Source organism: Cetorhinus maximus, chromosome 12, assembly GCF_964194155.1.
Source record: "Cetorhinus maximus chromosome 12, sCetMax3.hap1.1, whole genome shotgun sequence".
NCBI classification, from domain to species: Eukaryota; Metazoa; Chordata; class Chondrichthyes; order Lamniformes; family Cetorhinidae; genus Cetorhinus; species Cetorhinus maximus.
Genome location: NC_135890.1, coordinates 111,637,975 through 111,652,612, shown reverse-complemented (window position 1 = coordinate 111,652,612; position 14,638 = coordinate 111,637,975). Strand labels below are relative to the sequence as shown.

The 14,638-nt window shown below is 40.6% G+C and overlaps 1 protein-coding gene across 5 annotated transcripts in view; it reads right to left on the bottom strand.

Moving 5' to 3' along the window:
• The window catches only part of acacb (acetyl-CoA carboxylase beta), a 133,387-nt gene that overhangs the window by 40,765 nt on the left and 77,984 nt on the right, over nucleotides 1-14,638 (bottom strand). For 4 of the 5 annotated variants that reach the window (XR_013578235.1, XR_013578236.1, XM_078554432.1 and 1 more), the window contains exons 28-34: nucleotides 13,309-13,332; nucleotides 10,141-10,278; nucleotides 7,622-7,721; nucleotides 6,349-6,456; nucleotides 5,128-5,184; nucleotides 4,956-4,997; nucleotides 2,040-2,255 (exon numbers count right to left, since the gene is read on the bottom strand). Coding sequence is in view for 3 of the 5 variants with exons in the window: in XM_078554432.1 (XP_078410558.1) it covers nucleotides 2,040-2,255; nucleotides 4,956-4,997; nucleotides 5,128-5,184; nucleotides 6,349-6,456; nucleotides 7,622-7,721; nucleotides 10,141-10,278; nucleotides 13,309-13,332 (685 nt within the window). In the remaining 2 variants the exon portion in view is untranslated. The remainder of the gene's footprint in view (nucleotides 1-2,039; nucleotides 2,256-4,955; nucleotides 4,998-5,127; nucleotides 5,185-6,348; nucleotides 6,457-7,621; nucleotides 7,722-10,140; nucleotides 10,279-13,308; nucleotides 13,333-14,638) is intronic. The other variant, XM_078554433.1, reaches the window with a different exon arrangement.

Genomic DNA, 14,638 nt, shown 5'->3' with positions numbered 1-14,638 from the left:
CTGAGCATTTTAAATTAGTGCCAATCTCCTGCCTTTTCCCCAAAACCCTGCACATATTTTCTATTTAAATAATCAACCATTGCCCTCTTGAATGCCTCAATTGAAGCTGCCTCCACCACACTTCCAGGCAGTGCATTCCAAACCCTACTTACTCGCTGTGTGAAAATGTTTTTTCTCACTTCGCGTTTGCTTCTTTTGCAAAACACTTTAAAACTGTGCCCTCTGGTTCTTGATCCGTTCATGAGTGGCAACAGTTTCTCCCTATCTACTCTGTCCCTCATGATTTTGAAAGCTTCTATCAAGTCTCCTCTTAGCCTTCTCCTCTACAAGGAAAACAGTCCCAACTTCTCATAACTCAAGTTTCTCATCCCTGGAATCCTTCTCATAAACTTCTTCTGCACTCTCCCCAATGCGTGCATATCCTTCCTATAGTGTGGTGCCCAGAACTGTACACAATACTCCAGCTGAGGTCTAACCAGTGTCTTATATAAGTTCGTCAAAACCTCCCTGCTCTTATACTCTATGCCCTAATACTCTAAGTTTTTGATATTTAAACTAAGGACAGTTCTTAGCAATTCATTCCCAAAAGCATATTGGATCACCTAATAAGTAATAATAATGAAGGAGAAGTCTAGTGTTATCACTTCCATCTATTTTCATTCTTGAAGGGCAAGGTCATGTACGCAAATTAATAAATTAGAGATAGCGTACAAAGTAAAAGGCGACTTGTAACTTAGAATTTACTGTAAGAATTCATTTCCATTCCAATGTTAATTTTTTTTACACAATATTAAGCCCAGTGTAATCTAACATGGAACTCTAGATTCCATTTCCCTTTCCACCTTTCTCACGTAAGAAATAGGGCGGATGTAGGATATTCAGTCTTTCAAGCCTCCTCTGCCATTCAATAAGATCTTGACTGATCTTCTATCTCAGTTCCACCTTCTCGCACTATCCCCATATCCTATGATTCCCTTAATATTCAGAAATTTACTGATTTGGTCTTGAATATACTCTATAATTGAGCATCCTTAGCTCTCTGGAGTAGAGAATTCCAAAGGTCCAGAATCTTTAATTAAGAAATTTCTCATCTCAGTCATAAATGGCCTGCCCCTTATTCTGAGATTGTGACCCTGTGTTCTAGACTCTCCAGCAAAGGGAATACCCTCCCAGCTTCTACCCCGTCACGTCTCTCAAGAATTTTATATGTTTCAATGAGATCATCTCTCAGTCTTCTAAACTCCAGGAAAGTTAGATCTAGACTATTCAATCTCTCCTCAGAGGACAATCAACTCTTTCCAGCCTTAGATTAAAATGGAAGTTGCTATTTTGTGGGTACTTAGGATAGTGTATTGTACATTGCCATTATTCTACAACTACTTTACCCCTCAGAAACATTTCTTCAGCCCACATAATAGGGAAGAAAGAAAAAAGAAATAATTCCAATGTCTTTTAATATAATATTTTACTGGTTCTCCAGTTATAATACCATGTATTACCTTGTAAAATTTTCTTTTCCACATTTGCTTAATTAAATGTTTTTAAAAACTCTAAAGCGATATAGCTTTGTTACCTGGTAATGGGATTGGAGATTATAAAGATAAACATAGAGAGAGATTATAAAATACTTTGGAGGGCATCATAGCCCATATGATGGGCAATTTTGGCAACAGTTCAAGGCCATAATCAATGAAGATGCAAAAATGGTTTACTATTCTTAGTTATTCTGATTGCCTTTGGGAATCTGAGAACAAAACTTTTTCTCAGGGGATTAAATAGGTTAGGTAAAGCTCATGATAGGGTAGATTTTCCACCTGGTCTTTGGAAGAAGCAAGCCAGAGGGATCAAATAGCCTTTTCTTGCTCAAGCCGTCTTCTTGCAATCATTTTCCTCCTCTTACCCCAAATTTTGGCTGGATTGGTTTCAATTTTTGGTGTGACATGTCCATCATGCTAATTTCTGCTAAATTGAACTACGTGCTTAGTTGCAATCAAAAAGTTGCATCAAAAGAGGTGCTCCATAATCCCAAGGTTTCTCACCTTGGTGATGAGGTCAGGATGTCGTACTATCGCTCGGACAAAGAACCTGTAGTCAGTGACCTCTGCTCCCTTCTTCACCTTGGCAGCACCTAGGTACAGGTGCATCTTGTGATTACCGCAGGGAACAGCAGTGAGGTCAAAGTTTCGCATTCGGTTGAGTTCCAGCTGAAAGGCTAGTGCTGGATCCAAATATCGATAAATACGATCCTCTGCAAACTGGATAATGAGATTTTAAAGTACACACACATTATATGCTTTTAAATGTAAATGAAATAATGTTTTCCCTCCTCTCTTCAAATTACAAATTTCTGCAACAGTATAGTTCTACTGAGATAAATGTCCACCCACTACATCACAAAAGTGTCAGTTCCTCAGGTGCAACCTCAGGATCATGTGGAGTGGGCATAAATCACAGAGCTTGATCATCATGTGACATCTGCAAATGTGCATTTTGCAGCAGATATTTCTGAAGAGAGTGAGAACTTTGGCTAGCTTTCTCCTCTCACTATATGCCAGGGGTGCTTGGGCCAGTTAAAGCAATTTCAACATCATAATTGAGATCAGCTAACACAGTGTAGACTAGAGATAGAACTTGATCTGTGCAGCTCAGATCCACACTGTGCACTGTACTTGTCCACTGAGCCTTCAAGTGAGACAATATTAACACACATGTTCGAGAGACATCTTATTTTGTTAAAGAAAAATAAATCCTTATTTAGAGGTCTTTGATTTAAGGTGTTCACCTACATAACATTTTTTTAAAAAGAGAGATAAATGGGCAGAATTTTATCACAGGCTTTGGAACTCTGACATTAGGACCAAATGGGGCTCCTGAACCCAGACCAAGGGAACTATTAACCTGGAGGCGGCCTCCCCAACTGGTTGCCTCTGGGCTTTTGGTCCACTTACCAACAGCAGGATCCTGCTGGCCCCAGAAGGCTGACAACTCACTAGTCTTGGCAGCCCCACTTGGAAAAGTGATGAGGAAAATCTCTGCATTAATAGAGCCTTTAATTATTTAAGTTGGCTGCCCTCCTCCATTGTGGGAGGGGGAGGAAGGGTGTGGGGCGGCCGATTTACATCTGGTCCCGCCCACTGGGAAACTTCCCACCCTCCACCCTCCCCGCCCAGGTGGGAAAATCCTGCCCACTGTCTTTATGAAAAGGTGATGAGGAAAATCTCTATGCATCTGTTAAATGCATGACGTGAATAATGTCAAAATGCAGTGTAAGCAAAACATGCAAGTTTTCAACTCCCCTTGCAAAACAAAAGTTTATTCATGAAAACAATGTGCAGGATTTTCCAGCCCCATCCGCGACAGAAAATTTGATGGACCAGCAAAAGGTCCGTTGACTTCGGGCAGGAATTTCCTGTCCCATGGTGGGCGGGACCGGAAAATCCTGCCCAATGTCTTTTACAGCTTAATAGTGTGCATTCCAAATTGAGTAGCTCTAATCGTCTCTACTCTTATCAGTGTTTTAGGACTTACAGACCACCATTTACTTTGACCAAACTGGGCTCAGAAAGCAGGAACTGGAGATCTTCAGCTGTAGCTTCACAAACTAACTCAACATGGCAATTTGAATTGAGAACAAGCAACTTCCCACTGATTATTTATTTTATAAAAGGTTTCAGCTGACTAAGATATAGGTGAGGTTTTAACTCAGATTCATTCTGCTTAATCATGGAACAATTTCATTACTCAAAGCCTGTGGGAGGAATGGTTTCCTCACTTGATTATGCTTATACATATATTCATACAAGATTAAGGTTTAAAGTAATTTGTTTATTCTTGGTCCCTGAAGTTCAGCTGAGTTAGGGCATGAGGAAGGTAATAAGTGAAATTTTTAAACAAATGTTTCCAAATTAGTAGCAGTAGTGCGATTGATGATTGAGTCAACAGGGAAGAGATATGACCGTACATAACGTGACATGGATAAGTTCATCAAACAACAAGTCAAAGGCAGCTAAATATAAAGATTTTGAAATCTTTGTCATTCAACTGGTTGAAAAGGAATTTTCATTTAAAGACATTTTGAGTTGATCAGGTAGCAATTTTCCAGACAGAGCTAGAATGAAAACCCTTTAGTAAAACGTTTAAAATTTTAAAAAGTATGAAGAACCAGATTAAAACAGGTACAGTAGGTTATTTTTATTAGAATTGTTTTAAGGTTTTATTTTGAGGATGTCATAGTAATGAAGCAAATTCTGACCTTGATTAACTTCATTACTGTAATTTAGTCACTGTCAACATCCTGTAGTAACAATTTACAATGCAAAAACTTACAAGACCAGCAGGAGAGGAAATTCCCTGGATTTGTGGCAAGGATTAAAATTTCACATTAAAGAGAGAGGACAATCTCGAAAAATCCCCTCAAAATTTAAAAAATTATTCAAGATCTTGAAGACATTCACAGACTCAACAATTACCACATAAATGTATCAGTTCTCAGCTACTCTTTTTCCTGAACTAAAATGTTTGTTCATCTAAGTTCAAAATGAGAACAGTGCACTTTCAGCTATCAACATCAGCATTAAGCACTCTTTGTTCTGATACAGCACAAGTTAAAATTCTCTTTAACCCAGCCCAACAGAATCTTTTAACCCCAACCTCAAGAAGTACTTGCTAAGAAACCGGTGTAATATTTCTACTTCCCTTATTATCTCTCTCATTCTGGCCTTTTAGTGACACTGAAAATCAGTAGCAAATAGAATACACACTTGTGTTGACTAAATAAGAATCATGTTAGCTGGAAGAGCATAGAGATTTCCAAACTCAGGTCCCAGAAATAATAGGACGCCCTTGACACGCAGTGCTAGCTATGGAGTTTTCCTCATGCTCCAAAAGGCATACAACCACAACTCAAAGAGGCAATACTTATCATTCTTCTATCTGTGGCAAATGGTTTCATGTACCTCAGCTCCTGCCCTGAAGGTGAAGTATTTGGGGAGTTCTCGCTGTAAAGGAAAGAGAGATTGGGAAGAAAATATAAAATTCAGTGATCATATTGTGGATACTTAAAATTGAAGTTAATAATCTTTGATGTGAAAGTCTTCAGGACGAATGAACCAATTTAGAAAAGCTCACCTGCTGTCCAACTAGAAAGGTGATTCGTCTGATTCCATGGTTGAAGAGAAGTGCTTTCTGTAAACACAAGGAAAAAGGAAAAGCTGAAGACTTTGATTTTTTTTTTGCAGCAATATCAAGTTAGAAAGCTAATATTTTCAGGAGTCGTCTGCTCTGGAAACTATCATATTGGCGATTTGCTTTAGTTACAATATAAAACGTTCAATGAGCTTGGGTTTAATTCTCATGAAAATTGATGTACAAATTAGTAGAGATATTTTATGCCATGGTTTCCTCTCCTAAGATACCTTTTACTATTTTATAACTTTAATTAGTACATAGTAAATTTAAACAGGTAATGAGACGAACTTCTTGGAATAAGTCTCCAGCGGATAGTAAAGACAAAAGCATTAGCTAATTCAAAATGCAATTTGATGTGGAGATGGAAAAATTAGGGCACATGAAGGGTGAGTCTCAATCATTTGTCTTCCTTGACTTTTTTAGTGTAAAAATGAACCCATTTTGATTACACTAGGCCTTCAAAACATATGTGATGAACAGCCATAAAACTATAATTGTCATGGGACAGCACCCCTACCTATAGTGAAAAAGAAAAAAACTTGCATTTATAAAGCACCTTCCACCATCACCTGACACCTTAAAGCATTTTACAGCCAATTAAGTACTTTTTTTTTGAAGTGTAGTCACTGTTGTAATGCAAGAAATGTGTCAGCTAATTTGCATGCAGCAAACTCCCACAAACAGCAATGTGATAATGACTAAGGGCGGGATTCCCCTCCCCCCCCCCCCCCCCCCCCCCCCCGCACCGGCGGGATCTTCCGGTCCTGTCAAAGTCAATGGAGATTTGAATGGCTCGCCGCATCCGCCGAGGGGAAAGCTGCCAAGGCAGGGCTGGAAAATCCTGGCCCAGATATCTACTTTTGTGATATTGATTGAGGGATAAAGTATTCGTCAGGGTACCAGGGATAACTTCCCTGCTTTTCTTCAAAATAGGGCCATGGGATTATTGACATCTACCTGAGAGGACGGATTAACATCTCATCCAAAAAACAACAGCTCTCATAATGCAGCACTCCCTTAGTACTGGGGCTCAAGTGCTGGAGTGAGGTTTGAAACAAAAGCCTCCTGACTCAGGGGTGAGAATGCTACCAACTGAGCCACAGCTGACATGGGGTAATGGCCTTTTATGGCTCAAATCTAAAAGGCAGATTTTATAGATACCTTTGAATGGCAGAAACTGATGAAGATAGGCACTAGTTCATCATCCTGATCATAATCAACCTCTTTGAGGGCAACATTCAGAATATGGATAGGTTCCTCCTTCAAGCTCTGTTTAAACAAATAACATTTTAAAAAGGTTTTTATTTATAATTACTAATTGACTTTCTGGCCATACGGGATAAGCAGTAACAGTCTCTCAGATGTGTCCACTGAAATGATGAATGCTTCTGTCACTTCTAGCTGGTAACCTACTTCATCTCCATTTTATTGATTCCGCTCTGGTTATTACTGTTCTGAACTTGCCTTTCTCATTCTTTCTAAAATCAAAAGCTTTTTTATATCCCACAGAAGGAGACTACTCAGCCCATCTGTGCTAGCTCTCTGAAACCATGCCTTCATTGACTTGATCTCTCAAGCATCCTACTTTACAAATTTCTGACGTTGTCTAACTCAAATGCCAACTCATCCAAAACTCACTGCCTGCAACCTGTCCTGCATTACACCCCATTCACTCATCACCCTGTACTCAAGAATATCCATTGTCTCTGTTCCACTCTACTTTCCTTACATTTGAATTTTATATTTTTTTCATATTTATCTAAAAACTTTTTTATAAGACATAATGGGTTCTGTTTTCACCACTCTTTCTAGTAGAACATGTCCTAACAATCTTCTGCATAAAAATAAATTCTTCCAAACTCTCCCTGTTTTGGTTATCAACTTAAATTCATGCTCAAAAGTTACCAATTCGTCAGCTAATGAAATAGTTTCTTTTCCCAAAATCCCTCTTAAATCTTCGTCTTGGTTTTAATGAAAAAAGTCCCAGATTTCAGTCTCCCCTAAAGCCATGCATCCTTGGTATCATCTTATTGAATCTCTTCTGCACCTTTCCCATGATGTGGGCATCCTTCCTAAAGTAAGGTGTACAAAACTGGGCGTACTATGCCAACTACATGGCCTTGCTCCTTTCTGCATTCTCGTCACGGTCTCCTAACCCAAATCATTCTTTCTCAGGACCCCAAAATTCCTCAAGTTACCTTTCTCCTGTAATGTGCAAGTTTTAAAATCCCAAACTTAGTGTCCTCTAAGCTTCCTCAGTTGATACAGCCACTTTCGCTCTGCTTTCGGCTTGCTTCTCTTGGGATTTCTTAGTGCACTCTCCATTTTTTAAATAAGTGTTACTTTGAAAGTCTACATACATCAGCTCATGAATACAATGTACATGTTTATAGATCTTAAATTCCACATGTAAAGTGAAGAGATCGAAACCCACCTTAATATCCTCCTGATCAAAGAAAGTGGATCTTGTCTCAGGAAATAGAGGACTATCCGGAAATGGGTCAGCAAAGCAGGCAATCACTTCTTCAAAATTTCTTTAAAAAGTTTCAATATTCAAATTATAATCAGATTAATAATAGAAAGCATTTAATAATTTATACTGCCAATTTGGGCCCACCGATGAGACATCCACTGAATTTATTCTGTTTTCGTCTGTATTATTTATTCATTGCAGAGGCTATTTTTGTACAACACAGAATGGAAGCAGCCAATAAAGTCGTGTTACTGGCATTCAATTTTAATGCCTTCGCAACGAAAATATTTCATGACTAGGTAATCTGCCGATACAGACACATAAATTAGGTTTTCTAATAATTTAGCTAAAAGCCAGCTTTATTATTTTGATTTTAAAAATCTATTTTAAAAAATTTTCTTTGCAGGTCTGCTCTTCTGAAAGTGCTGATGCATACTGGCATATATTCCATAGAATCTTTAACATCTATTATTTGAGCCTCTACAACAAGTATCAGCAGGCAATTGGACTGTGGATGGCATCACCTGACAGATTTGAAAGTGCGGGGGGCGGGGGGGGGGGGAAGAGAGGATTCATAGGAACCCAATGTTTGAAGAGCAAAGGGTATAGGATAGAATGCAGCAGTGAAGCAAGTCACAAAGGTAGGGAGAGGCAAGGACACATAGACAATGGGGGTCAGTGAGGAAGGGTGATGAGTGGGCAGGATGTAACATGAGGACAGGATGCAAGTGGTGGATTTCATGATGTATGGTACGGAGAGAAGAGCTCAGTAAAGAGGTATTGGAGACATCAAATCTAGAAGTAATGAAAAAAGTGTCATTTCTGCAGCAAAGGGGCCGAACTAAAAGTGGAGACAGGCAATCTTTTGAAGTGTGAGTAACAAGTCACAGTGATGGATGGCAAGGTGAAAATTTGAAGCAGAAGTCAAACTCAGAGTCAAAAAGAACATGAAGGTTGTACATAATCTGGTTTGTCCTCTGTGAACAGCTGAAGGTAAGGGCACACAGTTTGTGGCAGAAGAATGCCAATGCTCCTCCTGGTGTTCAGTTGTTGAAAATTCTAGCTCGTTCACAAAGGTGTCAGCCAAGCAACCTGTCATACATTGATGGTTGCAAATTCAAGGGTGAAGGTGGTGAGGTAAAGCTTTGTGCCACTGACAAACTTGTGAATATTGACCCACTAACCACAGATAACATCACAAAGGATGACTATGAACCTGGAAAAAAAGAAGTAGGTCGAGGCATAGGATCTTGGGTGCACTGAGGGTGACCATGATGAGGTGGGAAGAGAGGCCATTGCTGGAGAGGTGCTAGCTGTGCTGAAACAAGAAAGTTTGAAACCTGCAAAGGTGAAGCACGAAGGAAAGGCAGTGGAGAAGTGGGACTGTACAGAAATGTCAAGGAGAGACCACATGCCAAAGGCCATAGTCAGAAAGGAGGTCCCTAATCACTTTAAACAGAACAGAGGCCAGATACAGGAATTCCAGAGTTTCAAAACTATATCAATATTTTTGAAGCTGTTGCCTACTTTTTGCTTGTGCCCAGTTGGCATGTTTGCTCATGAAACTCATCAAAACAAGTAAAAACTCACTAGTGGTGCCCTAGCAAAAATAACGTTCCTTCTAGTTTTGAAAGGAATTAAGCATTTAGGCTTGGGCTGATAAACGGCAAGTAACATTCATGCCACACAAGTGCCAGGCAATGACCATCTTCAACAAGAGAGAATACAACTATCTTCCCAATGGTATTACCATTGCTGAATCCCCCACTATCAACATCCTGGGGGTTACCATTGATCAGAAGCTGAACTGGACCAGCCATATAAATACTGTGGCTACAAGAGCAGGTCAGATGCTGAAAATTCTACATCAGGTAACTCACCTCCTAACTCCCTAAAACCTGTCCACCATCTACAGGGCACAAGTCAGGAGTGTGATGGAATTCTCTCCACTTGCCTGGATGAGTGCAGCTCCCACAACACTCAAGATGCTTGACACCATCCAGGACAAAGCAGCTGCTTGATTGGCACCTCATCCACAAACATTCACTCCCTCCACCACCGACACACTGTGGTTGCAGTGTGTACCATCTACAAGATGCACTGCAGCAACTCACCAAGGCTCTTTTGACTGCACCTTCCAAACCCGCAACCTCTACCATCTAGAAGGACAAGAGCAGCAGTTGCATGGGAACATCACCACCTGCAAGTTCCCCTCCAAGCCACACACCATACTGACTTGGAATTATATCGCCTTACATTCACTGTTGCTGAGGTCAAAATCCTGGATCTCCCTCCCTAACAGCACTGTTGGTGTAGTGCAGTGGTTTAAGATGGTGGCTCACCATCACCTTCTCAAGGGCAATCAGTGATTGGCAGCAAATGCTGGCCTTGTCAGCGATGCTCACATCCTGTGAAAGAATATTAAAAACAAAAGCATTCGTGGATAACTCTTGCATATTCTTGGTTTAAACAATACTTACTTAACTAAATCTTCAAATGCTTCAAATGCAACCATGACTCCCATTCGCTGGCATATAGGTGACTGCTTGCTAGATTTGAAGAGGTCACTGCTCTGTCGATTCAGCTCATAGTGAACTGTGCTGGTTGGAACACACATCCTACAAATTAGGGAAAAAAAGAACCAGTCAGGTACATAAAAATATATGCAAAATGAGAAACTTTAACCCTTCTTTATGCTAACTTCGTTGAACTACAATGGAATCAGATTAATGCAGAGTTGCAAAAGGACTTAATTCCTGACAAACTAATGCCTTTCACTGTTCACATTTCCCTATCCTGCTCTTGTTTAATTTGCACTAGCATGTTGACGACACCCAATATATCCTGTGCCTACACACAATAGTTCCTAACAAGAGAACCAAATCAAAAAGCTTGGAACATGGAACAGTGGCATTTACCCATAATTCTTAACAGAGAAAAGAGAGAAAACAGCAACCCTGAGTGGGGGAAAAAGTGAGCACAGAGTGCTGAGAAAAGGAAAGGTCTTTCAAACAACCCTAGGCATTAAATGTAACGAAAAAAATCAACAATGCAAAAGAATTGGTAGAACAAAATATTTCAAACTCTGAACCACAACCTAGCACATGATTGTAGTAGGAGCTTTTTTCCTTTAAACCTAAATGCCAAAATATTTAAAACACATTACTTGTTACATTTTAATTTATTTATTTTTAGAATCCTCATATTCTTTAAAACCTATTATTTTTTTCCCCTCTTCAGTTCTATAATGGATATCAGCCATACAAAATGAAGGATCATGAAGTATTACAGTTTTATGGTTTAGTGATTGTACTTCACTTCTTTCCTGGAATGGTTTAGAAAAGATAATATATCAATGGTTAGTACTTCCGAATTTAGAAATAGCATAAAAATGTAAGTTGGTGATATGCCAGTGAAAAGCAAGTGCATTTTGTGGAATCTGGAGTGTACTTGCAAATCTCCTGAATGCTATATAGTCAAGTCCAGATGAATGTGAGCTAGAGGACCCACTTTACAGAAAGGTTTTGAGATGAGTACAGGATAGGGCAAAGCCTGATGAACATTCCTAGGCCTCCTATGACTATGAAAGGAGGGGTTTTTAATGTTAGATGGTTGTGATGATTTCATGTGTTCAGCCAGTTTTCACAAGTTGTCTTCTGCACTAACAAAGTGATGGTCTGCAAGAGCCAATCTCAACTGAAGCAATCTAATGAAAATATAGAGGTTTACATTCATTTTAAGTGCCCAGTTGACCAAACCAAAATACCTGTTGTTTAGCTATGGTCATGTTACTCAAACACTCTGGATCCAACAGTTGTCTTTGGCATTGTGACCCATTTTTAAAGGCTGCTGGTTGAATTTTAATTTTTAAATCTTTTCCAGTAAATTTTAACAGTAATTGGAGGTTAGAGGAACAACAACTTGCATTTATATAGCAGACGGCTCACAGTGCTCCACAGGGGCATTATCAAAATAAAAAAATTGACAGCAAGCCTCCTGAGAAGATATTGGGACAGGTGACCAAGAGTTTGATCAAAGGGGTAGATTTTAAGGAGCTTCTTAAAGGAGCAGAGAGAGGTTAGAGAGGAGGAGAGATTTAGGAGGGAATTTCAGAGCTTACACCACCGACCTGTTCTTTGTCTTTCATCACTGCTGAAAGCAAACCTTAACTGCACAGTCTCCAACTTTAATTTTTCCAGGATCCACAATTTCTTAACTCCTATCTGGAGTTTTCATTTTAAAAATGAAAGCTTCTGTCACCTAATCACTACTTCTTCAGCTTGCTCCTTTCAATGCTGGCTGTGTCATGTTCCAGGTCAGGGCTTCGAAAACTGAGGCCACAACCCCCAGTGGGCTCATGAGATGATATTTTGGGGTCATGAGCCCCATGGCAGCAATGGTGGCATTAGAGCTGGGGCTGTTTGTTAACAGCTGTGAGGCCTCTTTAAATCCTTGCATTTTAAAAAAATTGGTGGACAAGGCCTAAAGGACAGATCTTTGAGGCCTGTAAGGTAAGTGCTTGTTTTTAAAACTCTGCAGCTCAAACAACTCCCACCATGCTGAACGTCTGTGCCCCCCCACCCCCTCACCCCCTGCCCACCCCCCCCCACCCCCCGACCCCCTGCCCACCCCCCCACCCCCCGCCCACCCACCCACCCCCCGCCTACCTACCACCCCCACCCCCCGACCCCCTGCCCACCCACCCACCCACCCCCCGCCTACCTAATCCCCCACCCCCCACCTCCCCCCCCCCCCGCCCCACCTCCCACCCTCAAACCCCCGCTCAGCAATTAAGCTACCATCCAGCCCCACCCCGCCTGGGGTCACACAAAATGGGGTCACACCGAGAAAAAGTTCGGGAAGAACAGTTCAAGGTCAGTTTCTCAAAAATAATGAAATATTTTATTTTCGGCTCCAGCCAACTTGCAAACTGCGGTTCAAAAATTGCTGCAGAAGAGTTTCAATTTCAGGAAAGTAATTGCAAATGTCAGAAGGCATGCACTTTGAAATTTTGACGCACATTGTAGAAGATTTTGCAGACCAAAATTTGCAATCTTTTGAGAGGTAGGGAGGATTTGATGCAAAGTGGGTTAGAATTTACCAAATCATAACTTCATATCGTGCTAGAAAACATGTAATGTGAAGGACCTTTAACACTGGAACATATAATGCAGCAATAATCCATCTACTGACTGGATTAATATGAGGTAATGGGGATTGAAGAACAAACCTCAATGGAAGGGCTAAAATGGGTGGGAAAGCAAGTGAATTTCCCTCTATACTACCCAACAATGGGCCTTAGTCCCAAAGAGCTGGCACTAAATTTGCAAATTATGGGCAGTTTTACTTTAGTTGTTGATACAAACACATATAACTCAAACTGTTATTTTACTAATTTATCTTCATATTTGTTAAGAGAAAGTAATCCAGTCACATTCTATATAACCCAGATGTGGTCTGTTTGAATCCATCCAATTCAACTTGGTTCAAAACTTGGTAATAGTTAATGCTCAACATTAACACAATCAATCCAGGCCTCCATTTCCATATTCCCTTAATTTTTCCCCAATTGGGTTAGTGATTCACTATTTGCAAGACAGTATTCGTTTCTCTTGATCCATGCAATAAATACATGAACTGTACTCTACCTGTATAGGGTAGGATTGCTTCCTCTGAAATTGAACATTTAACACACAAAAAGTTAAGTAGCTTGGTAACTGTAGTTATGATCATTTCACCCAATAATACAATCAAAATATCATTTAGTAAATAAACATGCCATTCAGTTCCTCAGCCAGTAAAAAGCTGAAGATTTTTTTTGAACTGATTCAATGCCTCTGAGGTTACTGTTCACTGTGCAGCATTGAATGATACCACATAGGCCTGGAAGATTAGTTCAATCATCAGTCTGTGTGGAGTTAGTTGATGTGGGACAGGGCAGTACTTGAAGTATTGGGGAGGGAGGGATGGTGTTGTAATTAACTTCAAATCCTGTGTGCTTTGAAGTGGTGGGGGGGAATCATCTTCCATCCAATGATTCCTGCTGGAAAAGTCACTTGAGTGGATATGAAATCAGGTGTGGTTTGGAAGGTATTGTTGAAGGAGCCTTGGTGAGTTGCTGCAGTGCATCTTGTAGATGGTACACACTGCTGTCACTGTGCATTGGTGGTGGAGGTAGTGAATGTTTAAGGTGATGGATGGGGTGCTAAGTAAGCGGGCTGCTTTGTCCAGGATGATATCAAGCTGGAATCGCACACATCCAAGCAGAGAGTATTCCATCACACTCCTGGCTTGGGGCTTGCAAATGGTGGACAGGCTTTGGGAGTCGGGGGGTGAGTTACTCGCCACACAATTACCAGCCTCTGACCTGCTCTTGTAGCCACAGGATTTATATGGCCGGTCCAGTTCAGTTTCTGGTTAATGGTACCCTCCTGGATGTTGATAGTGGGGGATTCAGTGGTGGTAATGTCACTGAATGATTAGATTCGCTCTTGTTGGAGATCGTCATTGCCTGGCACTTGTATGGCGTGAATGTTCCTTGTCATTTATCAGCCCAAACCTGAATGTTATCCAGGTCTTGCTGCATGTAGACACGGACTTCTGTAGCAGAAGAGTTGCGAATGGTGCTGAACGTTGTGCAATCATGAGCAAACATCCCCACTTCTGACCTTATGATGAAATAGCTGAAGATGATAAGACCTAGGACACTACCCTGAGGAACTCCTGCTCCTGATTCCCATTGACTCCAGTTTTGCTAGTGCTCCTTGATACCACACTTGGTCAAATGCTGCCTTGATGTCAAGGGGAGTTACTCTCACTCCACCTCCTGAATTCAGCTGTTTTGAATGGCTCTGGTGGAACCCAAACTGGGGCGTCAGTGAGCAGGCTATCGCTTTGTAAGTGCCACTCGATATCACTGTTGACAACTCCTTCCATCACTTTACTGATGATCAAGAATTGATTGATAAGGTGGTAACT